At 38.6% G+C, this 26,770-nt stretch overlaps 1 protein-coding gene across 1 annotated transcript in view; it reads left to right on the forward strand.

Moving 5' to 3' along the window:
* The first annotated feature begins 14,158 nt into the window (after positions 1 to 14,158).
* Positions 14,159 to 26,770, forward strand: part of ERBB4 (erb-b2 receptor tyrosine kinase 4) — a 1,062,086-nt gene continuing 1,049,474 nt past the window's right edge. The window contains 1 exon segment of the mRNA XM_033113116.1: positions 14,159 to 14,895. Within this exon segment, the coding sequence (XP_032969007.1) occupies positions 14,814 to 14,895 (82 nt within the window). The 5' untranslated portion in view covers positions 14,159 to 14,813.

The following is a 26,770-nucleotide window of genomic DNA, read 5'->3' on the forward strand; positions in this document are numbered from 1 at the left end:
TTGCGGGTGGTCTGGAACCGAACCTTCAATACCACTAGGGTATGTCTATGTATGTTTTTCCTTTATAATCTCTACATTTTTTATTATATGTCTTTTGCTGAACCAGGAAACAAAAATTATAAATGTCAGTTTATTCATTCTGAGTCTGCCTGGATTTTAGAGATTATGCAAACTGATGGACAGGAAATCTTAAAGCTTCACAGTGCCTTATGAGCATTGAAATCAGGCATAATGAAGATTTCAGGTTTCTTCCCAGCCAATTAATAAGACCTTAAGGCACATTTCATATTATTTATTTGTATGATGGAATCAAACAAGATCAATAAAATAGGTTCTAAAATAGGTTGATTTTCTAATGTTAAATTTAAATTAGGTGATCTATTGGTAATTCTCCTAAGAACAAAAGTGAGTCAAGAGAGAAGAATTACCAATGGCTGTAAAGAGCCATAAAATTGAGCAATTCGAGGACAGAAGAGCACAGGCTCCTGTGATATAGTAGAAAGAACACTGGTTTTATTATTTAAAGACTTGGGTTGAAATCAACCCTTACTAGCTCTGCCATTGCTGACAATTTACTGAAGTTCACCTAACTTTGGTTTCTTCATTTTTGAAAGGCAAGGTAATCTGTAGAGTGATTATGAAATGTCCAATTTAAGTTTCAGATGAGAAGTCTCCTCACCTTATAATTCCTGGTGCCAAATGTTGACCACACAGCCCATATTTTTCTTCCCTCCCTTCCTCCCTCCCTCCTTTCCCTCCTTCATCTATCTGTAAATGTCACACACAGCAATATGCTTGACTAATGTCTAATATTGAAAGTCAAGTTCAAAAACATGTGTGTTTCTTGAGAGTGTCCAGTTGTATCAGGACATTATGTTAAATCCCATGCCCCTTTTGTTAGGATGTACGGTCTTTGAATTTTAACTTACTATGCATGGACTGAACACAACTTCCTCAGTGGCAAATACCACATCACTACCATTAAATCAGCATCTCTCTTACTTCTTCTCTTACAAACATGAGCTTTGATACCTGTCCTGAGAAATAGCCTCCAAAGGAGATACCATCAAAGACTATCAGTTTATAACCCTAATCTTTTGAGGTATCTATGTTAACATAAGGGCCATCTCCCCTAGTATTTATCAGTTATTTTTTTAATGGTTGATAACTTGGCAGTGTAAGAGTTCTAAATAATACTGTTTTAGCCACACATAACATACACACTCATGTATTTACATATGAATATATGTTAATTCATTATTAGCTAAGAAACTGTCCCACTGTATTGGAAAGTTACACCAATAAATATTATGTTACACCAATAAAATAACAAACACACAAGCACATAAACACACAAACACACACTCTTGTTCCTCAGATAGGCAACCCATTGTTTGTAAACAAAGTGACAATAGGTGCTGTGAGGACAAGCTGACTTCACAATCCACTAATTGCTTCACGTGGCTCTGCCACTGGTATGACATCATCTCTTAAATCCTGAAAATAAATCTGATATCAACACTGTAACCATTGTAGAGTCTCTCTAGCGACCAGAGAATGCAGGGAAACAAATTATACATCAAGGCCATTCGCTGTGCTGTTTGGAAGAGAACAGAAAAGGAACATCCAGACTCGTAATTTTAAGCATAGTCTTTCTCCCTCAGCTCTTTCACAAAAGGACAGCAGAATGTGTTCCTATATTTCTCATGTTTTGAAAATATTTATTGAGGATTTTTCATCCCCAGTCTTTCTTCCAAGAATGCTGAATCACAATTGCTTTAATAGGCCAAAGCAAGCTGACAGCCCACACACACAACCTGTTATCAAGATGCTCCTGGAAATATGTTCTAGTTCTAAATAGTCAAGAAATGTGTGCGTGTGTGTGTGTGTGTGCGCGCGTTTAATTTCTTTACCACACAGCTCTCTCCAATTGAATTGCCCTATTCAAATAGTGCATACTTAATAACAAGCACTTTCCCTTGGAGAGAGACTACAAGGAAAGTGCCTGTTTATTTAGCCAATCACTTGCTTCTTTGTTGCCTAGCATAAGGTTCCATTGTACAGGAAAGGCACAGAAGCAGCACCCAATGATTTGTGCAGTATTTTTAAAAATCTAGTGGCCACAGAGTGGATTTGTACTTTGAGTTTTTGCTTTCAGCCTGTGACAGTATGACTTAAACTCATATTATTTCCTGAAGGTGAAGTTGAAAAGAAATATAGAGAAGAAAGCGTCCATTTGAACTCTTTATACTTTTACGTGAAAAGTAGCCACTGTTGGTGGTGGTTTTCCCTACAGGTGACACAGAGAAATTAAATTGAGTTCTTCAATTGTAAACTCTATGATACGAAAGACAGTTTTATCATTGTACTTTCTCATTCTGTTCTTGAGTGACAGCATCAGCAATGTAGAGTCACCACTTAATAAATGTTTGCATATTTCTGTGCTTATAAGAGAGCTTCTGTAAGTAAAGTCTAGCCCTGAGGAAAAAAAAAAAAGTTGGCCGACAGTTTAATGTGTTCCTAGGCGGTTAGTAGCCTAATTATGTGCTTGGTTTGATAGCTTTTGAGACTTGTTTTGAATAAGAAAATTGTATTTGCTTGAAGTGTTCCCTAATTCTCTTTTTTTCTATTTTCATCAACTTCCACCTACTTTTTTATGTCACTAGTTCCTCCTCTTTATTGATATATTGAGAAACATGTGATGAAATAAGTTTGTACAGGGGGTTATTGATTCAGTGTTTTCATTTCGATAGACAATTTACATTTGAATAAATGAGGAATGTTAGAAATGAGTAATACAAAGAATGCCTGAATAATAGTGACACTTCCAGTAGCAGATCATTCCAGAATGGTATATTTTGAGATTTAAAAACAGACTTTTTGGTCCAGCTGGGAAGCTCTTCTTCCTTGGTCTAGATTCTACCAAAAAATACTGTCTGTTTCTACTGAATATAACCTACTGGATTTGACCAAGTTTGCCCCCTTGCTTGATTTCTGAATGGAATTTCTTAGGCAATTGCTGCTCTTTGCTTTCTGTACTGAGACCCATGGTGCCAATGTTTCTTATCAGAATTGACTTAGCATTTTGGACTCTGTGCCTTGGTTCACCAATTTATGTCCAACTACTTCTGGACCATTTCCTACTTAATAAGTTCTTACATTTTATTCTAGGAATGAGTGTTCTCCCAGCTTCACTAGTCTCCCCATGTAGCATCCTGTATTGTAACCAAATATGGCTCTTGCTCAGACTTGTTTAGTGTTTTGATAGTCTACTTTTGGTGTTTCAAAAATAAATCAATTATTTTTATTGAAAAATAATTACCTTGATTAGAATCAAATGATATCTTTGAATATATCACAACCTGGTACACTGTGGGAACATTTTAAATAATTATTCTAAAAGTTATTTTTTCTAATATTGTTTCATTGAAGTATCATGGAGGGAAACAGGATTTAATCTGTACTGAGAAGAAGAAAAACAGAGGAGGAAGAGAGAAAAAAATAGCAGAGGCCATGCAGTGGGGCCCCTCCTGGGTGAAAAAGGGGAAGGGATTAAGAAGTGCAAATTGGTTGTTACACAGTAGTCACAGGGATGTAGGGGATAGCATAAAGGATATATTCAATAATACGGTAGTAACTATGTATGGTATCAGATGGGTACTAGATTTATCAGGGTGATAGATGGCAGGGGGATTGGAGGACAGGGTGAAAAAGGTGAAGGGATTACAAAGTACAAATTAGTAATGGTCATGGGGATGTAAAGTAAAGAATTGGGAATATAATCTATAATATTGAGATAATGTGGTACAGTGTCAGATGGTTGCTGGATTTATCATGGTGATCACTTCTTTAGGTATATAAATACTGAATAACTATGGTGTACACCTGAAACTAATATAATATTGGATGTTAACTATCTGTCAATAAAAATCTTTTAAAAAAAAATAGCGGAGGCCACCTAAAGCCTCATCAAGGTGGAAGTACGCAGCTAAAACTCCAAAGAACCTTCCGCAGGATACCTAAATGTGAAAATCTTCAACATGAGGCCCTTTCATATTCCCCAAAAGAATATCTGCAGGCAGCCTTAAAGGAAACGGAATGCTTTCATTGATATTGTTGACTGTACTGCACGAATCTCTTGCAAATTTAAGTTCCTGTCAATTACAAATTGCTGTGATTCTATATCAAATGGCGTAAAACACAAGTAGAAAATGCAAGTAGTACTCAGGCTTGTCTTACTTAACGAGGTTGCATATGAAAAGCATTTTCATAAAATAAGTATTGGTTCAATTACCTCTTAAATTTCAGAATCAATCTCTCTCTCTTTCTCCCACCCTCCCTCATATCTTCCTTCCTCCCCTCCCTTCTTCTTTTCCCTCTCACTCTCACTCTCTCTCACTCTCTCATTCTCTCTCTCTCTCTCTCTCTCTCTCTCTCTCTCTCTCTCTCACACACACACACACACACACACACACACACACACACACCCCAAGGTGCATTTTGTACATTTCCCCTTCTCCTCTCAGGTTACTGCTGTTCCTTCCACCTCTCCTTTTCTTTCCTGAATCAGATAGAGTCCCCCCTACTTCATAAGGTTCTGCTTAGATGCTACTGATTTGCTTTGATTAAGTCCCATCTCCATGCAAACTGTACTTTTCATCATGGTTTGCCCACTTGAAAAATATATGTCATTAATCTTATAGATGGCACAGACAGGGAACAGTTCAGGGCTAAATATAATCAGAACCAGGGGAAAAAACTGAAGAGTATTTCTTACCATCGCTCTCAGCAAAGTCTTTGTTTGTATATAAAGACTGCAACTTTGAACAGGGGATAGTTATTGAATGTTTTCTATATGCCAGGAACTATTCTAAAAATTTGAATGTACTATTTCATTTAAAACTCATTATATTACCAGGAAGCAGATAATATTATTATCACCTCTTTTATATATGGGGAATCTGAAGCCCAGGTTGTGGAAGTAACTTATGCTGGATCACACAGCTTGTAAGTACCAGAGTCAGGATTTGACTGTCAGAAGTCTGGGTGCAGAACTTGTATTCCTTACTTCTTCATTACTGAATATCTACTCTGGGTCAAGGATTGTGTTGGAAGCTTCTTACCTATCACATTTAAGCCTCATAAACCCCTGGGAGGTAAATATCATTGGGTTCAGAGGATTTATTGGACTTGCCAGTAAAAAAAAGATCTGAGGCAAACACCTTCTAGGTCTAGCACTCACTATACCACCACAATACTAAGCTGAACCCAAATGAACACCATGGATTACGTATAAATATTAGGGGTCATGTTTAAGACATGAGGTCATTAGGACACTTTCCTACAAAATATTGGGTACAGATTATTGACTCTTATTTTACAGCTTTTGATATTGTGGAATATTTTTCATCGACTCGGTGTCTCCATCATTGGAGGGAAATTTTCTAATATCTCAAGGTTCCAGTTAATGGAATCACTGTGAGCACACACAGCAGACAGTAAATAGGTGCTATTTACTGATGCTATTAAGTGGTGTTGGAGGGCTGGCCAGTATTTAGTAGACATCAGAACCAAATCTCATGACCTGGACATGATTCAGGGTTGCTCTGGAAGTACAGGCATTTGGTTTGCTTTCTCTAGTAAATTCCTGTGCTGACGTTAAAATGCACCTGAAGCATTTAGTACTATTTGCCTGAACTGCCTGGGACACTTTAATAGTGGAAACAATTATGTGGCCACTGGATGCCACTGTTGCTCAACCAGAAGTCACAAAATGGGGATTCCTGTGGCAATATAATATTAGCTTAAAGAGCATTATGGCTATTATTGACTGTGGATTTATGCTTTCCAACTACTTTTCTCGATGAATGAAATCCTCTACGTGCGTTGCACTTGCCGAGGGCAGAGAAAGTTGAGAAAATATATAAATAAGTGGTTAGCAATGCAGTTTTTCATATCTTTTACTTTCAACCACTCTGCTATAAAAATACTTTTTTTTTTTTTTTTAACCTGCTTCGCGTACTGTAGCTGACAGTCTCCATTAGTCATCAGCTAATGTTGCAGACTAAGACCAAACAAGGTGTCATGGCCTTAAGCTATTAGAAGGGCCTCTTCATCCTAACAGAGACCCTGGGGTGAAATAGTTTGCATGAACAGTCACTGGAATATTATTATTCAGACTCACTAAGCATGCATTGCAGATTGGGGGGATAACACAGCTTCTCCACTGACACTAGGCACAGATACATTAAAAATAACTGTGTACCTTTAAAAGGCAACCTAAAAATTCTGTGCGTTTGAAAAAAGATCAGACAAGTTTGGGGACTAAAAAGCTGAAGTAATACATAAACATGAGGTCAGTTTAGGAACAACCATAATTGCTTTGTATGACAAGATTTGCATAGCAAACACTTCTGATTAATGTACAGTGAAGGCCACGGGAATGGGAAACAACCTCCGTATCTTTTCAGGATCTGTGCCTTCCAAGCTTGAAGGTATAGTTTTAGCCTGCACAATTAGTCATTGTTTACTGAAAGGCAGACACAGCCACAGTTTCCATTTAAATACATGAAATATATATATTTTTAAATCCTGCCAGCTATGTTAATTTTACTCATGTTTTTGTGGTCAAGAAAAATAAAAACGTCAATTTTACATTAACAGTGAATTTCCATTCACTTCAAACATATTGAAGGAGAGTTTCAAGAGGATAACCCTTTTCGAGTCATAAATTTGAATATATAATACAATTACAAACGTGCATAAAATATTCCAATTACCTAAAACATGTATTTTTCCTTATTCTTTTAAAATATGGTCCTTTTATTGCCTGTGTCTTGATGCCTTTGTAATTAACGCTTGACTATCATTATTATTTGCTGGCATCACATAGGGTAGTGAAATGCAGTACTCAATACGTTTTTATTTTCTTCCTTCCTCATCTAAAAATAAAACTATAATTATTCTATTTCAGTCTCTTGATGGGAAAAAATGTGGGAAAAGGTAAAGGAAGGAGCTCATACCCTAGAAATATTTACTTTGGTATTTTTAAATGTGTGTCATACTAAACTGGAAAAAGGCAGTAGACTATTAATTATTTCAGATAGCTCAAGAAAGTTGAAAGTCATGTTTTTAATTTTACATATACCAAAATTATGGGTGAAATTATGCATAGATGCATGTACATGTATACAAATATATGTGTCAATGGCTAAAATATTTCACATCAAATACTAGAAAATAACATTGTGCTTAAATATAATCATGTTGAGACAAAATTTAAATTAGTTTGGGATTTAGTGGTAAATACTATCACTGATTCATGATCTTTAAGTAATATTCTATGGGAGTTACTCAAAGAACACAATGACTGTATTCAGAACAGTATTTTAAAAAGAAATACTATAGAGACAGAAAACACCTACAGTGATCATTATATTTTCAGTAATGATCAGCATACTATCTTCTCCAGTATGTTGGGGAGTTCCTAAATGGAGTAGTAAGTAGATACAGTAAGACAAGTAGTAATTCTATTTGTCTAAAAGCATTCATTTAACAAAGTCACATTAAACTGTATGAAGCAGACCTCTCCCATCCTCTCACTCTATCTAATAGACAACAGTAAATTATCACAAGTGTTTTATTTTCTTTCAGTATTTGATTAGACAAAGAACATTTTTCTTTTTCTATCAATTTTACCTGAAATGACTACATAGAAAAAATGTGGAGTCAGTATATATGTACTATTAGCTAGGAAAAATTAATATCTTATATCATAATACCTGTTAATATATTTTTCTTGAAAATATACATGAAATACACAAGTTTGCCAATGGCAGTACTTTATACAATGTAAGCAAATATTACAAAGAAGTATCTAGTGGAGTGTTTCTTCGTTCAGCAATTTACACAGAGTAATATGAATTGCTTATAAATAGTTTTATTTTAAAAGTAAGTTAGGCTCATGATGAAAAACCAGAAGTGATCAGTATTCATTATGGCATTGCATATTAATATAATAGTTTTAAATAGACTGTATATTTGAGAAAGTCTGTATTTCAAAAATTGTGTAAACAAACGTTCCCCATTATAATTAGATAGAAGTTTCACTGAACAAAAAACATTTCTCTCTACCTTTATATAGTTTTAGATTTTTTCCTTATTAAAATTATTTTTGTAAATGTGGATGTTTTTACCTGAGATTCAAAATATTGTCCAGCCTCAATTTTCCTTATCTTAATAAAATTATATTGGATACTGACATTATTACACTGAGTTCAATATTATCAGCTGTTCGGATACTTTATCTTTCTTAAGCCATATCGCTTTAATATAGTAGCACATCACCAATGTGTTTGTTATATCAGCAGTTTAAATATTCAAAGGTAGATGTGAATCAAACTATATTCATGGTTGGATTTCTTAAATGATCATCGAAAACCTCAAAAGCAAAGATATACCAACTGGTGTTTGTTTTTGTATAGGCTTTAGGAAACTTTATGGCACATCAAAAGGGAAAACATTTATAGATTGATCAATGGAAGTTAATAATCATCCTTCGTTAAAAAAAAAATAAATAAATAAATACTACCACACATCCTTTTAGTAGTACTTTCTCACTTGTCATCAAACATGATGAAAAGTTTAACTTTTGCCATTTATCCATTATAACTTTTTTGCTACTACTTTGTGAAACTTGATAATTTTAATAGCTTCTCTGCTGGACCCTCTCGGCTGGTGAATTATAGTATTAAATGTTTTGGAACATGGCATATTCTCTGACATTCATAACCTGGGAAAGTTGAAAACTGTGATTCATTTGGGGCCACGACCACGACGACAACCTGCCAAATGTCTTGGGCCTCATGACAGATTTTTCAGTGGTGAGGAGAAGCTTGGTAAGGGTAGGCACCAAGAGAATTGAGAACTGCAATAAAAGAAAGAGAAATGGGTTATACTGAGAGGTAATTATCAGGCAATGAGATACCAGCCCATTAAAGTATTGAAAGAAGAAGACTCAACTAGTTTAGGATCCTCTTTGAACTACTAGAATCTTTTTGCTGAAGCTTTGAAGATTCATGCATTACTATACAAACCTGAGAAGAAAATACATGGTTTCTAAATGATTCCTTTAGTTAACTATTTGGCCAGAGTTCAAGAAAAATTCTAAGAACTCTTTGTGACCTTAGACAGAATAACATCCATTGTTGTGTGCATGGCAAATGTAACATTGGATTCTTTTGACAAATCTGTGTGTTAACCATAACATGATCAAGCTCTTTGCTAAGTTAAGAATACAGAAGGAAGGAAGTGCAACATAAGAAACTACCTGAAAAAGAAACTAGCAAACTTTATCTTGGTTCAGATTTCAGGCCAGGTACAACCAGAGTCTCAGTAAGTAACCTCATCAGTTAACTTATCCATAAGTATATAGACATGAAAAAAACAGAAATGTTTATTTTCTTCTTAGTTTTCAATTGACAGCTGTTATTGAAGGTTTACTTTATCTTTAAATTTACAAAGCAGTAGAAAAAACTATGTGGGACATAACTTAGATGAAGGAAATATATAAAGCAGATATGCAATAGAAAAAGGTTTTACTAGGAATATCATTTTTGCATCACTTTGTTGGAAAAGAATACTCTGTCCACAGAGCTGAAATTATTTTGCAGTTTCAACCACAAACCAAAAAATGTCTGTAAGAACTTGCACAGACACTGATGAATGGACATAAAAGCAACACAGATTTGATTTATTTGTGCTCAATCACTCCTCCTTAGCATTTAAACAATTAAAGCTTAATCATACACATGGAAAGAAAACAACATTTACTAACCAAAAGCAAAATATTCTTTGGGAGGTCTTCCTCTTTGGATATTAAATTAGCAACGACAACAAAAAAAATATTTCTTTAGTTAATGTATATTCATGCATTTTAAAAGATGTTTGAAATTTAGATTTTCTTTTTATCTTTGGAATGTTGGTCACCAAAATATCAGAATTTCAGAACTCTGAGAGTTTAGAGCAAAGGTGTTATTCAATGAACAAAGAAAAAAAAAACCCCAAACCACCATTTGATTGATCATAATACTGAACATGCTAGGTATTTACCAAAATTTCTTCTTGGCTGATATAACAGTAAAGATCCAAAGTCTTGAGTACTTCACAGTAATACACTAGTGAGCTTATTTGGATATTTTCTTACGGCAGTTTAAGATGAGTTATGTTGGTACCCCAGAAGAAGAGGTGTGTGTGGTTAAATGGGAAAAAAAGAGGAAAGAATGTAAGAAACAGTTGAAGACTGTGAAAATTATAACCTGCACTTAGTACGTGATCAGTCAACCATAGACTCATGAAATCTTAGATTTGGGACATAACAATCCCTTCCTTTGAAGATGAGGCAATGGGCTCATGAATATGAAGTGAGTTGCTTGTGATCACAAGATCACTTACAACGATGATGGGAAGGGAGGGAATTTGAGATCCTATAGTTTTATGTTCAGGAGAAGATACTTGAATTATCATAGGGTCTTGCTTTTTCCTTTCTTAGTTAACATTTGTCCCAAATTTATATTCATAGCCAAGAGCAAAATGTCTAAAGCAGCAAGGTCTAATTTTAACTTTAGGGAAGTTTCATAAACAAGCTGAAGATTGGAGTGAACTATAAGACTAAGGACAATGTATCTAATTCAACATTGAACTCTGAGATCAATGCATTCTTTTCTCCCAGCAGTCGCATTCTGTCACTCATGATATCAGGACTTTTCAAATTCTATTACTAATGGAAGAAATGAAGTGAAGAAGGGGATACGGGGAAGCATCAAAGACCAAATGATTTCTGTGTGGGGGGCTATGGCTTCAGACAAGGGAAATCATGAGAAACTGGGAAGGGAAACTAAATTTGGGCCATAGCAAGATAGCTTCCTCAAGGGGCATTATGGCCTAAACGATCTCACTCAAGTTGGAGAAGTCCTTTTTCCTATTTCATTCTGTTCTGGTTTCAGGTAACAAAAACAAAAAATGAACTAGCTTAAGGAAAAAGGGGGGTTGAACAACTAAGCCACAGAAAGAGCTTGGATATTCTCCAGAACAATCTGGCCTTGTGCTCTTTTAAAACGGCAGCTTCATTCTTTCTCACTGTAGCCTTGTCATCCCTACATAGAAGGAAACACGGATAGGCCAGCTCTGGACTTTTATATCTCAAAGCTACCAGAGAATGACTGAATATGAACTCTTTCCTTCCCATGCACTAAATTTCCAGAGAAGAGACTCAATGGGAGTGACCATCTCTCAACCAATGAACAGTGACGGAGGCATTTTGTTTTGAGTGGTCCAACTTAGAGCTGTGAGTGGAGATTGTTGTATCATGGAGGCGGATCCAAGTTAAAAATACAGAACTGAGAGAAGGGAAGTTCCTAGAAAAGAGGTCCTGAGCAGATAATTCCAGGTATTCCCCTGTGATTTGCCAAATAAGAGATTGGTTACTCAGATTTGGTTTTTTTCCAGGTCTCAGATAACAGCAACATATTTTAGTTAACTGATAGTGATTTATTATAAGGATACATGGGAAAGTGAAGAAATACAGTGATCCATCTCAGAAATTCTCTAGCAATCCAGTTAGCATGTCCTTTCCACATCAGGTAGCCAATGTCTCCTGCTCTGATGTTCTTTTCTTATGATGACTCAGTTGAGATAGGAAGCAAGAGAGATCAGATACAGAAAAAATTACATCTTGATTCTAGCTCATGGCCTCTACTTTCTCACTCTTCTCGTGGGCCCACACAGGGTACTACCTTTCTGTGTAAGTCTCTAGGATCTCATATTCAAATTATTTGAGCTAGATTCTGATCGGGTAGGCCACTCACTATAGGCTACATGATGCTTTGTTTTGGCGGGGTGGGGGGGGGTAAAGCTTTCATCTCTATTTTATAGGCTGCTGGTCAGATACCCAAGTTTGGCCAGGTATCAATCATTGTTTCAATCAGTTCAAATCAGGAAAATAGGGTCAAGGCAGAACAAATTGAGAATTAGAGGCAAATCATGGGTATGTCAAGTAATTTTTTTAAAGTTTATTGGGGTGACAATTGTTAGTAAAGTTAAAGAGGTTTCAGGTGTATGTCAAGTAATTTAATTGGTGGATACCTTGTATGAATGGGCAGTGTAGCATCCAAAAAAATATAAACTAAGGTTTCTGTTTCTTTCCAATGAATGTTAACTGGAATCCCTCTTTTGCCAAGAATTATTTCAGATGTGTGGGTGAGACCAGGGTATATAGGAGAATTCCTGCCACAGAAGATCTATAAAATTGATGGGGGACTAAAAACTATCACCACAGACACAAGTAGAAAAAAAACCCCAAATTAAGCTAAAATACACAATCTATTTCTTCACTTTTTGCAACATAATTGTTATCAGAAATGAAATGTCTTTTTTTTTAACACAGAAACTTAAACTTTTCCAAAAGGATGGAAATTTAAAAGCTAGTAGCTTTCATGGAAGAGAGGTGCCCGAGACTCATCAGAGGAAGCAGAAGTGTATATAAGGAAAGGGGACTGAGAAGAGATTGAGTGAAAGAAAAGAAAGGGGGGGTGGGCGATAAAAATAGAAAGCAAAGATAATCCCGAAGAGCAGCTTGCACGGTGCTACTGCAATCAGTACCACTCTAGTCAAGTCACCATCATCTACTCTAGGCTTAGTTTTTCCAGGCCCGAGGCTGCTTCTGGGTAAAACAGTATGTTTAGCTTTTTTGACCTCCTCTCTGTGCCTGTTAACTCGCTGTGGGCCTAAGAAAGGGGAGACTTCAGGCTTCCGGATGAGGCTGCAGCTTCTTTCTGTTCTGAGCTCCATGGAAATTCTATGGGGACAATGCTATAGATAAAAGGTGTGGGGGAGGAGTGGGAAGGTCTCAAAGGATGAGTGAGGAGGCAGGATGGCTTGATTTTTAAGTTCCCCTGATACTTTGTATTTATGCATTTGCTGCTTCTAGAGAAACTGAATAAGGAAAACAATTCATACATAGAATGCCTGTGCAAATAGCAAACTAATAACCTAATACCGGCATGCGATTCTGGTACAGTTGAAGAGCTGTAAACGGCAAGGGATATTTATACACTGATAGGATCCAATCCCAGGATATGCGTATTTCAGATCAAGAAAAGCCCAGGAACTCACATAGTAGCTAGCAATGGCCTGGGTATTAGGGAGTGTGAACTTGCATAGTGAGAGCATGGACGAGGCCTAAAGCTGGGTGCATTGGAGAGAGTAAGTTTAATGATGTGAGGTTGGTTCTAACCTAACACGGCTATCTTTCAGATGGAACAGTTTAGGCTGGGGACAATTTCCAGCCCTTTAAAACCAAATCGGTAGCTGTGGACTAGAATCTGCTTAATGAGAATGAACCCCAAACCAAGTTGTCCTGGGCTCCAAAAAATGTGAAAAGACTCATAAAGCTAAAAATCAAAGGACGTAGATCTACAAATGTGGAATTTTAGTTCGACTCAGTGTTCGTCAGTTTAGAAGGGTGGGAAGAACATATTACAGGTGATTATATTCCCCAGGATTACCTAATCTACAGAGGCTATCAATTACTGAACCAGCTTTTAAACTCCTTTCTGAGTGTGGAGCAAGAGGGGGAGAGAGAAGGTTGTAGGCTTTATGCCTGAAGCAACGTTTCATTTTCTTCTATTTCTACGGAAAGTCTAGTCTGTGGATGAGCACCATGGGGTAATGAAGAAAATGGTGAATTTCTTGTTTAAAACTATATATATACATATACACACACACACACATATATATATATAATTTATATAATTTCTGTTAGTATCCCTCCAGTGGTTTGTCACTCCGCAGACCAGCTGTCCCAAGCCTCTGATTCAACCTGTGGCCTCGGGTGAGCCCTTTAAATCCAGCTTCCCCCGCCCATCCAACCACGCTCCTGCTCCCTGACAGGTGTTTTCCCAACTCCTGAGGCCGACGATTTTGGGGAGTGGCTGAGCCAATAAGATTTCCCTTTGGGGGAGGGGGCGGGAGAAAAGGCGTGGCTAGTGGGTCATAGCGGGGGCGGGGTTTGCGCGGCTGAGCAGAGCCAGCCTGGTTGCGTGGAGGGTTCTTTTATCCGCCCCCCTTCCACCTTTTTTTTTTTTTTTCTTCTCTCCCGGAGTCTTATTAATTCCTGTGTGAGGCTGCAGCTGGAGACCGCGGGGCGTTGGAAATGACGCTCGGAGCTTTAATTACCGCAGCCGCCGGACAAGTGTGAGGAAAGCTGACGGGAAAAAGAACTGACTGGATCGAGGGAGAAGCAAGAAGCTTTCCCCCCTCCCTTATTCCCAATTTGGACTGGAGGTGCAAGAAAACTAAAAAGGGAGCCGAACATAATAGCCCGGCTAGAGCGAGAGGCCGGAAACCTACCGCCTCTTTGCAATCAACTTTTTTTGGAAACCTTTTCCCCCTTCCTTTTTATTGTTGCCCAACCAGTGAGAAAGAAAGTGAGGAGGGAACGAGAAAGCAAAGGATCACACGGGGGAATAGCTGCACAGTCCGGCCAGGAGCTCCACGCTCGCACACTGGAGCACCCTCTCACACGCGCATACACGCACACACCCGCGTACACTCTCCCCCTCCTCCAGTCCCCGGTCCTGGACCAGCGATCGCTGACTGGGTCGCCAGCGCTCGGAACCGGTGCACCGCGCGCGCGACGCGCCAGTCCCCTTCGCGCCCCCAGGCGCGCCTGGCTGACGGATCTCCTCCGCGTGCCCGAGAGGGGCTATGCCATTTGGACATGTAATTGTCAGCACGGGATCTGAGACTTCCAAAAAATGAAGCTAGCGACAGGACTGTGCATCTGGGTGAGCCTTTTGGTGGCGGCGGGGACCGTCCAGCCCAGCGCTTCTCAGTCAGGTGGGTCGCGGTTCCTCTTCGCGCTCCAGGTGTTGAACCTGCTGCGGCCGGCCTGGGTGTGTGGGGTTGCTCCTTCACCCCCTTCGCCCAACCTGAGATCCACTGGCTCTCTGGCGAGGTTGACCACTCCACCCAGGCCATTTCCATGGGCTCTCGGTCTCTCCTCATTCTGCCCCTAAACTTACCCTGTGTGTGTGCATATGTTTTATTTATCGTGAAAAATCACTCTGCACCCCTGTCTCCTTTTACTCTCTCCGTAACTCCCCTTTTTTTTCTTTCTCGCGCGTTTTCTATGCGCCTGAGCGAGATTGCTTCTGATCGCGCCTGTTGTGCGGGACGTGGGAGATCGAAATCCGACTTAGTAGAGGAGACGCTCCTCTCTGCGTCTGGGCCCCCGAGGGAAGAAGCCTGGGAGAAGCGCTCACCGCCCGGGCAGCGAAAGGACTGGGGTCCCGGGGCGGTGCCAGCTGGGCCCTGTGTGCGGGAGGGCGGTAGAAAGTGGAGCTCCGAGAGCAGGCTTTGCACCTGTGTGTGCTGCCGGGGGCCACTGCGCCCCCAGTCGCCCGAGCATTGCCAGGTCAGACTTGACTTGAGCCCAGCCCGGGCAGCTGGAGCGGCAGGCGGGCCCGCCCTGGCCCGGGGGCCCGGGACTCGGGGCCTCCTCGCCCGGCGTCCGGGAGCTCTGGCCCCATTGACTTGAGGGGAGCTTGCCGGCCTGCCTGACCTCTTAAAAAAATAAAATAAAGGTTGACATACTTGAGCCGGGAGCCTGGCCTTCCCGTCGGTTGCTGTGTTTGGCTCCAGGAAGAGTTGTTTCTGTAGTTCAACTTGCTATTGGCCGGAGTCCCTCCAACTTCTGTTTACTGCCCGGCGCAGCTGCCTAGCCGACCCTTGGTGCGAACTAACTGAACCCGAGGCCGGCACGGCTGCGCTGGGTGCACGGCCACTGTTTGCAGGAGAGCCTGAGCTCCAGGTACCTGGACAGGCGGAAAGGCTAAGTGACCCCCGAGAAGCAGCGCGGTGAGGCTGGCGCGCCGCGGCGGGCAGGGCTAGTGACAGCACCTGCAGTGCGAGGGAGCTCAAAGTTTCTGACACTTGAGTTTCCTGGGGCTGAACGTGGGACAGGAAAGGACTGAAGAGAACCGGTGTCTGACGTGGCCAGGGGGATCTTTTGGAGAGCCGAAGAGATTTCCGGAACCAGCCGGGGCTGCTCCTAGGAGTGTGGGAGGCAGCTAGAAGAGATAAATCCCCTGGGAGTGGCGATAGGGAGAGCTTGAGGCCCCAGGAGGGTGTCTTTCTGACCTCACCAAGAAAACAGCGCGCTGTAGTTTTCCCGCTCCGCCCCCGCCGCCGCCTCCCCTCCTTGCCTACTAAATAACAAGTTACAATCGTGGAGCCTTTCAAGATGACCTTCGAATGGCACAATGTGCGCCGTTTGTGCTGGTCGTTTGCACCCTCCTGATTACTCTGAAATTCTTCATGCATACCAGGTCCGGCGCTCCAGCCACCTCCGGAATTACACCAACACGGACTTGAGATTCCAAGCGGGCTCTTAGATACATCCCTTTTTATCTCCATCTCCACTCAGAGTCCCTTCATATTTTCCTTCAATGGGTTGATTATGCACATTGACCCATTCAAAAGCAGTGGCGACTGACGGGTAGGCTTAGTTAGCCGAGAGGAATTTCTAGGAGGCGACCTACTGAGGGCTGTCTGGTTCAGCTTCAGCCGCTGGGGGACCCGGCTCCGAGTCCGCAGCAATTTGGTATTAACTGTGTGGCTGGGGTTGAGCTATGTCGAAAAGCCCTTTTCAGAATTTCTGCAAGGAATGTAATCCAAATTAGTTCTGCAGCTGTCCTCTTCCTCGTCTCAGGCGACACCGGCTCGCGCCCTCGCTGGTCTCTTCTCGCTTCCCCCCGCGAATTGTCAGACCTACAAGTGAGCCCATTTAGAACGCGAGGATTAGCGTGCCATTGTTGTTCCCTGTGTGACTCTGTACTTGAAATTCTGGGGGCACAAAGGAGAGTCTCACTTGTTCAAAACACAAAGTGATCTAGATGAAAGGGCCGCACAAAGACAAGCTCGCGGGTGCATCCCTGGTATAATTGCAACACGCAAGCTAAGGTGATCCCCTGGAAACTGTAAATACCCCTGGGGACTTATTCTTTTTTTTTTTTTTTTTTATCCTCCTACCCCACCCTCACCCTGCGGCATCTGGCAGGGAAAGTTCAGCTGGTTTTAATGCAGTGCTTTTATAAAACCAAGTTACTGCCTGGGATATGAGTGAAGATCTGTGTGTTTGTGGCTGTGTCTGTGTGGCTCTGTGCTCCCAAGTAAATACATATTGCGTGTCTCCCGTCTCGCGGTTAGCAGTCAGTAGCAGTTTGGAGGAGTTTGTTTTGGTCCAAATGAGAAATTAAGTGCGGATAAGTAAACTAAGCTGCCAGAGGGCGACAAGATGTTGAGTGAATTGCTTTTAGATGAAACAAATTAAGGAAACGAGGGAAGACAATCTGCTTCTCGCATTATTAGACACGCTTGGAGTTCAGGGGGAAAGTGGCATATTTTTGAAATGCTAATTTCTTAAGAAGCAGAAGGAATGCACCTTATTTACTGCTCTATGTGAACAGAATAAAAATATGAGGGGCGGCTGATTCTGTTGTATAGATCTAAGATAGTTCTTAAAATAATTGTAATAAGACTTATTTTTATTTTCCTTTTGCTTAGATAAAAATCAGCTTTAGAGAAGGCGATTGTTTTTAGTAATTATGAAGGACTTTGCCTCATTTCCAATGATTCATTTAATGGAGAAATATTATAGCCAATGACCTTTTATATGGCCATTATAAAGCCTTTGCTCCCAAAAGGAATAATTCCAAAATTTCTATCTTCCTGGTATTATTGAAAAATAATCAATATCACTTTTGTATTGAAATAAAATATATGGTAGTATTTAGTGATAGTCATACACACCTTTATAGACATGAGCAAGCTCAGTTCCCATTTCTTATTTGCAAGTCCTGCTTTTCATTCTATAAAAGATCATACATTTTCCTACATTTTTAAGATAATATCTCCAAACTTAGGAGTTGTTTTTACATTTGAGAAGAAAAAGGTTAGTAAAACTTAGTTAAGTGATGGAAGAGATGTTAAATGTATTTTTTAAAAAAATCCTCTTTCTTACATGTTTACTGTAAGCACACCCATGGTGTAATGCTTCCTTTTTTTTTTCTTTTAATTTTGAAATTCTTATATATGTAAAGGGGGTTTTGATAGAAGGTATTGTTTTTTCTTCAGAATCCTTCTAAATAAATTTATACCTGTTACAACTAAGCTATAATGTATACTATTATGATAAAAATTGAAAGACTCTGGTAGTGTCATAATTCCTGTCTTTCGATTTTCTTCCCTTAAGTGAAAATGCTTTTATTTATTTTAATCATGCATGCATCGAAAGCCAAAGTTTTTTGAAAATCAAGGTACTTACTGCTTTATCTATATTTTCATTTAGTCACTGGAAATGTGTCTTAATTAAGAAATTACATTAGAATATTTACCAGGGCACATGCTTCATGGAAAATTTACCTATTTTTGTAGTCTAACCTGAACACAGTAAGTTTGCATTGGCTGAATTTTAGAGTTTGAATTTATTTGAGGGAAAATCATATTTCCTTCTTAAAGTGTATTCAAATATTTAGTATTCATGAGCTTTCATCCCTTTGGTTCTTAAACAGAAGTACTATTTATCATCTGTCTTATGCATTCACCCTTTCCATTATTATAGATACTTTCTTTTTACATCTTATTATTTATTGAGTTTACACATGTGAATATATATTTTCCCCTCCACCACTAAGCAAATTCTTTTTCTGTGTGTCTTTCCCAGCAACCGCCACTCAGCCATTGCAGGAGTCCTCAGAGCCAGTTTTCATTCTTTTTTTCTGATAAATCTGATATAGCTGGTTGGCTGGACAATCGCGAGCCATTCCATTGCTCAGATTTACCCCTGAAAGAAAATAAAAAGGCATCGATCCGAGATCACTAGCACATCTCAAAAGCCCTGACACCAAAGCCAAATCATTCTACAGAGAAGTCTCCATGTCCCTTTCTCTCTCCCTCTTTTCAAACCTTCTTGACCAGGGAAGGAAGGTAGACTACTATCATTTAAAAAATGCTAGGGATGCAAGGAATTGGGCTCTTTCTAAATATTCTCTGAAGCTTGATAATTAGAGCCATTTTGAGATTAATGACTATGTAAGGTGCACATTTTAGACAATAAATTGAATTAGGGTGCCTTAGACATTGCAGTGTTTTAAAGTGGTGACATGTTTATATTATTTCAAGCCAGTTGTTAAGACACTTTAATGTATATTAAAAATAGAAAACATTTTTGCTTTATTTTACAGTGTTCTGCTGCTACTGGATATCCATGTGTAATTTGTAAGTGCCTAATATATAAATGAACAAAGTGATCTGAAAAGATGTTCTGTTACCTGCAAACTTGTTGGCCCTCGCTCTGTTTGATTTCATCTTTTTTGAAGGATACAGCTTTATAGAGATGCTAATATTACATTGAAATTAGCTTATATAAGTTTAAGCCTACAGCTGTTCTACAAAAATTAATTGTCAAATATATTGCACTGTCTTTTACGATGATGACTGAGTATATTATGCAGGCTAGAATTTAATCATATTGTAAACTTCTGTCCAGGTAATAATCATTTTAGAAATATTCTGTGTTACATTTGACCATATGGAACCAAATTGCATCTTTTTTCTAATACTCATTTCCTAATTATATAAATATTGGGCAGTTGGAGTAAAACCTTATATTTCATGCTTTCTAATACAGCTATTGATTGGGGTTTAGTTTACAATGACATTAATCCCTTAATTTTCCTTCTTTTTTAAATGGAAAGATCCTGAATTAATGCTGCCTAAAATTTTAGCTCTTCTGCATAATTTGAAGGAGATTTTAACTAGTTATGTGGTTATGTGTGAAATAGGACCTAGCCAGGTGGTTTAAATCAGGATTTTGACATTGTAGGGACAGTTACTCCATTTTCTTCTTGATATTTTGAGCAGCTCACTCCATGTATTTGGTGCCTAGCATGTGTGCCCTGGGGGCGGGGGAGGAACACATGCGTGTAGCATACTCTCTGTTTCTCCACTGTATAGCAGTTTTCTGAAAAATGTCCTTAAGTCTCCTGTGATATTGAGATACATTCTAGTAACAAGTTAATTGATATATTTAAACATGCACACACATTTTAATAAACATAATGTAAATTTTCTAGATGAGCTGTTGCAGGAGCACCTGTCTAAATGAAATAAAGAGGTTATTAACTTTAAAACATTTGTAGTTGAAGGCCATTTCCCTAAAGTATTACTTTTCAGAACTGCTCTATGTTCCTTTTAGATTTCGTTGTATAAGATTTTTTTTCTCCTTTTCTGAGGTGTTGATAATTCTAACATGTTTATGAAAGAAATCGACCTATTTTCCAATGCTTTAATCAAAGCTTAAAGCTACTTTCTTGGTTGTATATTTGACCCTTAAACTAGTGCTTTCTGTGTGTATTAATTTTTCAAGAGGGAAGGAAACTGCCTCACTTTTGCGACACAGAGGTGAAATACATGGATATTTTTGGGCCTAATTATAAAGTGCTTTTTTTGAAGATGTGGTAATTATTTTACAGTTATTTTCATTTTGAATGTAAGTGATTGCTCTGTAGGCTTGCTCCTTGGCACAACTCCAGGGGGCAGCAGCCACACAGAATTTAATGGGAATGGTACGTGCCTGAGCTGTGGGTAGTGCAGGGGTAGCCCTGCTGTCGTGAGATGCTACGGAATGAAGAACTAGAATCAAAGGAGAATTGTGGTCATACAATCATTTTCTATGTAATTTGGGTTAGACTTCTTGCTATGTGTCTCAGTTTCCTCATTTCTATTAATGTAGCTAAAAGTGATATCGAAACAATTACCATGGTTTTTCAAAATGATTTAGTTAGACAGAAAAAGGATGTTTAGGCTTTTTAGAACAAGAAGTCTATTGTTTTTCAATTATTTTTATAAGTGGGTCTGTTTTTGATTTCCAAGTGAATTCATGTGTGTAACCCCGGTATCTAAAACAGGTGAAAGGGAAGAAGAGAGCTGCTTTTGTTGAAGCTGCAGGGAGAAGCTGGCTTTGTGTCCCCTGACTGTAGCTGTCTCCCACTTTCCTTCCACTCTTGCCTCCACTCTGCCGTGCTGGCTTCACAGAAATGGAGCACTATTTTGGAACCACTGACCCAGTCTTAGCCTCCCATTTTTGAGTGAAGAAACTGGGAGCACAGAGCAGTTAGGTGACAGAAGTTCATTGGTAGCTCCTGACACCAATATCATTTCCACGAACACACAGAGAAGTACTTGAAAAGTTGCAGACACTTAAACAAAAAAGAATAAATAATCTCAAGATCCATCCTTGTTATCGCAAATGGCATTATTTCATCTTTTCTTTTGGGCATATAATATTCATGTGAAGTGAAATAAGTCAGACAGAAAGTTCGAGAACCGTATGATTTCACTTATATGTGGGATATAAAACTGAAAGCAACAAACGAACAAGACAGATGAAGAAAGAAACAAAAACTCATAGGCACAGACAACAATTTAGTGGTTACCAGAGGATAAGCGGGGAGGAAGGTGGTAGAAGAGGGTGAACGGGATCAAATATATGGTGATGGAAGGAGAACTGACTCTGGGTGGTGAACACACAATGCAATATATAGATGATGTATTATAGAAATATTCATGTGAAACCTATATAATATTACTAACCAATGTCACCCCAATAAATTTAATAAAAATAATAATTACAAGGTTATGTTGTTTTAAAAGATAATTGCAAAATTGAAATTAAAGCAAATGGATTGGAACCATGGGCCTAATTATCAGACTGTGAAGTTCTTTTCCAGGGGAAGACTGGGATTATCAGCATCTCTAATTTATATTTAGGAAGTAATCATTGATTGCATTTATAATTTCCAGCACATTAGGATTAAAGACATAAAGCAACTTTGTTAAGACATAGTTCTGTAAGAGGATCTGTTTACTTGGCAAGGCCTGTTCTGGACAAAGAATTTTGATCCTAAAAGTCATATAAGAGTTGCCTACACTACTTTCTGTGCATGATAGCACCTTCAAGAGTTTATTTTATGTGAGACATTATAAAGGTGACCAATACATAGAGAATGGTTATTTCTCCATTCTGCATTAAATTCGTTCTATGCGTGTGTACATAAAATTATAAAGGACAAGCTGAGTTTCTCATCACCAATTAGTTGTTCAGGGTCCTTAACCAGCAAATCCATGGGAGGACTTCAGATTCATCCATGCCAATCCTTGGACCCAAGGTAATTTATGTTTTACACTGTCTTTGTTGGGTCCTTGTTTTTCTTTAAGTCCCTGCTGAGATGACAGTTGTATTCTCTGCACAAATGCGTAAGCTAAGCTTTAAATACTAAGACTTCGTAAAATTATTTCCATGGCACATTTGACTCCCTTTAGTTGGCTTCTGCAAGACGCTGCCTTGGGCCTTGTGAGTTTGCAATGTTGTTGATTTAACCTTAACTCTCTCCAGTTGTCACTGACTTCCCTCAAGCACCAGAGCTTTTTCGAACATGATCAACATTCTCATGGGCCATAGTGACAGAAGTTGAGTTTGATACTTGTTTTGGCAGGAAGAGTCACTTCACTGTTAGGCATTTGAGATGAAGATGGACCCTTGTGAAACATTAATATAGATACCATGAAACTTCCCATGCAGCATCATTAAACCTCTCCATTGAGAGGTAGAGGTAGGTCAGTATCATTATTGTTAAGCATATTATTTCCAATATTGTAAGGATTACTGAAGCATACTAAACACCAATGAGAATATGGAAGATTCAGTTTCTGAATCCAGAATGAAAGTAATAGGATTCAAGGTTGTATGAATACACACATACACACACACACACACACACACACACACACCCAAAAAATATGGTGAATGTTTAAATTTAAAAAGTTATTACAGTAAAAGACACATTGCCATTAATCCCCCTCAAAATACTCCCCTTTGCTTTGAGCACACTTATCCCATCGTTCCTACCACTTTCTGAAGCAGTTCTGGAAGTCCTTTCGTGAGTGTCTTTAGTTACGCTGTCGTGGCTGCCTCGATGTCCTGAGTCAATTCAAAATGTTTACCTTTCATGGTCATTTTGACTTTGGGGAAGAGCCAGTAGTCACATGGTGCCAGATGTGGTGAATAAGGTGAATGAGGACACACCGTAATGCTTTTATTTGACAGAAATTGCCGTACCAGAAGCGAGGTGTGACTAGGAGCGTTGTTATGATCGCGGATGGTTTAACGGCACAGTTTAAAATGCACCTTTTCTCAACGATAGCTCACACTCGACTGACTGCACCGAACAAGTTGAAACTTGTCACACACTGTTACTAAGGTTCAATGTGCTGCTTTCCTTATTAAACATCCCTGCCTTTCCGTTGGATGGCACTCGGCAGCAGCATTCACCTTTTTTTTTGATTACACCTTAAACGTATGCTATATACATATATGTATATATATTAGATGTATATGTACACACACACACACATATTTGGAACATAGTCTAAAGGTGTTTAAAGAGAAGAAAATGGTGCAATAAACATTTGATTATTTTCCAAAAAGATCAGACTTGTAAATGACCAGTTTCACCTATTATAGTTTAACTACTCTTTTGACATGTACTTATGTCTGGTTCCATATACATCTGGTATAGGTTGACATTCAGGTTTTAAGCTTTTGGGATACAAATGGGGATTGCTTTCAAAAGATGCATCTGCTGGTCTCCTATAGTCTGCTGAGGATATCTCATGGCTGGTTAGGGCTGAAAAAAATGACAGCAAGTTGTCCAGGTTCTGTGACTATATCTCATATAGTTATAGCTTGATTAATAAGTTGTGCAAGCCTATATTTCAGGATGGGTCCCACCACTAGCAGGGGATGCCCAATTAAGGTCATGGATGACGGTGACTATTTTGCGTTAGGTGAACCCTCCTTTTACTAAAATCTTTCTTGTCATCATTTCCTATTTTTCCCTGTAGGCTTAGAGAATATGAATTTCTTTCTATAGGAACCTATGAAAACCAAGCAAAAATAAAACAATAATATTTCTTTTAGACATACACTTTTATTTTTAGGAGTTCCTTTTGTCTGGTCATTTTCTCTAGATAGAGCAGTTAAACAGTTTTTTAAAAATAAATTTTATCACCTGCCTTATTAAAACCTATTCTCTACCATTTTTATTTACCTCAACTAGTCCTTAAAAACCTTGGAGGAGGGCTATTGCAAGATCCTATTTACTGGTCCTCTGTTTCGATGTACTCTTAACCTCCAAGACTTCGACTGATGATTGTTTCTAATATAATACTTTTATCATCCCAGTTTCTATTCCTAAGCCTTCAATAGATTCCCATTGTCAAGTTCAAAGCCTCCAAAAATAGTCTTTGTTTACTTTTTACTCAAGTCTTAAGAGTTTCTTATGGCGTATTCCAAGAACCAGGCTGACCATGATTGTGTCTTGCTGGTTGTCTCTGCCTTTGCGAACCTCTTCCTCTGGGATTCATGGTTTCCTTGGAGCCTTTGGCTGCCCCAATTGTTGAAACTTTTCAGTTCTACCTTTAATCATACCTCTTCATTACATCTTCCTTCCCTGACTACCCTAGACTATAAATTATCTATACCATTTACCGGGAGAGCAAGAGTTTTTATCCCCTGCAGAGATTAATGTGGTGCCACACACACATACTAAGCTCTTTAAAAATATATAATTTTTTTAAATAAAAGAATCCCATAATTTGCTGAAACAATTTTAAACTCATTCACAGACGGTCATTATTTGTAATTAAACCATATAGTGCACAAAGTAAGCTGTTCTAAAAACATAGATATAGAATTCTTAATTATAGATATTAGACATGTTTACCCTGGGAATTTCTTTAGTTGCTTTCTCAAGCTTCCTAGGGTATTTCTTTCAATGGAGTATTTCCAAGAGTATATCATTTGTCCCCATTCCCATTTTTAGAGCCTGCTCATAATATGGTACGAAGTATTTCTGTTGGTTTTATTTTTGGTGAGTTAAATATATGTGAATGCCATTCTTAAATGTGTAAGTGTTTTGTAGTCCACTATTTTTATGTGTCCATTACATTGTGGTGTCCTATCTCCTGTTTTTAATTTTTTTTAAATTAAATTTATTGGGGTAACTTTGGTTAATGATACCATTTAAGTTTCAGATGTACATCTTTAAATACATTATCTGTATATGCCATTATGTGTTTACCACCCAATCAGTTTAAGCAATAAGCATGTACTGACCCCTTAGTGTAGTTCAAGGTCATGTTAGGAACTGAGGAGGACATATCAGAAACTCAAGATGCCAACTTTCCTCTTTCATTTAAAGATTGACAGACAAGACCAGTAAAACACAATACAAAAAATATGTCACTAAGTGATTTCCCAAACTCTTAGGAAGGAATATTTGCCTCCAGAGGAATACTAATAAGTATTTTATGAAAAAGGGGTTCCCAACAGAATGTGGCGTATTCTATTCCTAGATATATGTGGTAATACAACTTTGTTATAACTAATATATCTCAGTATGTAAAAATAGACACTAGACATATGCTTAAAATTTCAAAAGAATCCTACAAAGGAAGCACTTGCAACATAACTGAACTGAGAGGTGCCTGGGATTCTCTTAGCTGCTCTCTTAGATGATTCACTCTGCATTCTGAAAATTGGTGAAATGATTACAGTATTTATCGAGTCAGATTCTACCAGTGAAAATGGTCTTCCGGACATTTCTTCTCAGGTTACCAGATTCTGAGAAACTGTCTACTTTTCTAGGTCACTGTGGTGCCCTAATTGTACCTTAATTTATTTATAACGGCCTGAAAGAGTTAATACAACTTTCAAACTGTCCTAACAGTCTGCGGAGTAATCTGTTAATGAGAGAATTGGGCAATGGGGATATTTATACCTCTGTCTGAAATTCATTTAGAACTTTTCCTGATTGTTTTTCCTTGACGAAGACCTGAGAAGAAAGTTTGAGTCAGGGATTGCTGTTCCTTCTTTGTAGAAGAGGAAATAGAGATATAAAGAAGCAGTATGTAAGGGCAAAGCCCGTGCGGTGCATCAGTCTTATACAAATTGCTTGTCTGCCCTGTCCCGAGAGCCAGCTGGTTCTGCTTTCTGCTTCTCAGCCTCTTGCACGCCTCTCCCAGTGACAGAAGCTAGTGATGCCTCTTGAAGCTGTGGCTCTTCCACTCTACCTGCCCCACTGTGCAAGAAAGGGATGGGATGCTAAACACACCAAATCCTTTTTCTACCTTTAGGTCAGCAGCAATTTTTACTTTCCTGGTAGCCACAGGAAGAAACTTGGCCAATATATCTGTCCTTCAGTGAGTCCTCCTTTAGGTTACTATGTATGTCTCTTCCTCCAATATATTCTCCAGAATTCTTGCTTTGTGCAGTGTATGTAAAGAAAAGAATCACAGACATCTTGTCTTTTTGAAAGAAACTTCAAAGCAGAGACATATCCAAGTTTTTGAGACATGCATTTTTTAAAAAAAATGTAATCACTTTTTCTACTACATGCAGTTAATGTCCACGATTAATATAGAAGAATGCATTATTGAGAGAAAAATTTGTGATATGTAGTAAAATCACACTGTAAAGCACTTCAGTATTTCTTTGGAGGAAATAATGTACTATATGGAGATAATTTTCAGAGTTTTCTCTCTAAGTATGAACATGCCTAATCCAGGTATATATCTGTTTTCTTGACATGTT

Source organism: Rhinolophus ferrumequinum, chromosome 8, assembly GCF_004115265.2.
Source record: "Rhinolophus ferrumequinum isolate MPI-CBG mRhiFer1 chromosome 8, mRhiFer1_v1.p, whole genome shotgun sequence".
Lineage (NCBI taxonomy): Eukaryota > Metazoa > Chordata > Mammalia > Chiroptera > Rhinolophidae > Rhinolophus > Rhinolophus ferrumequinum.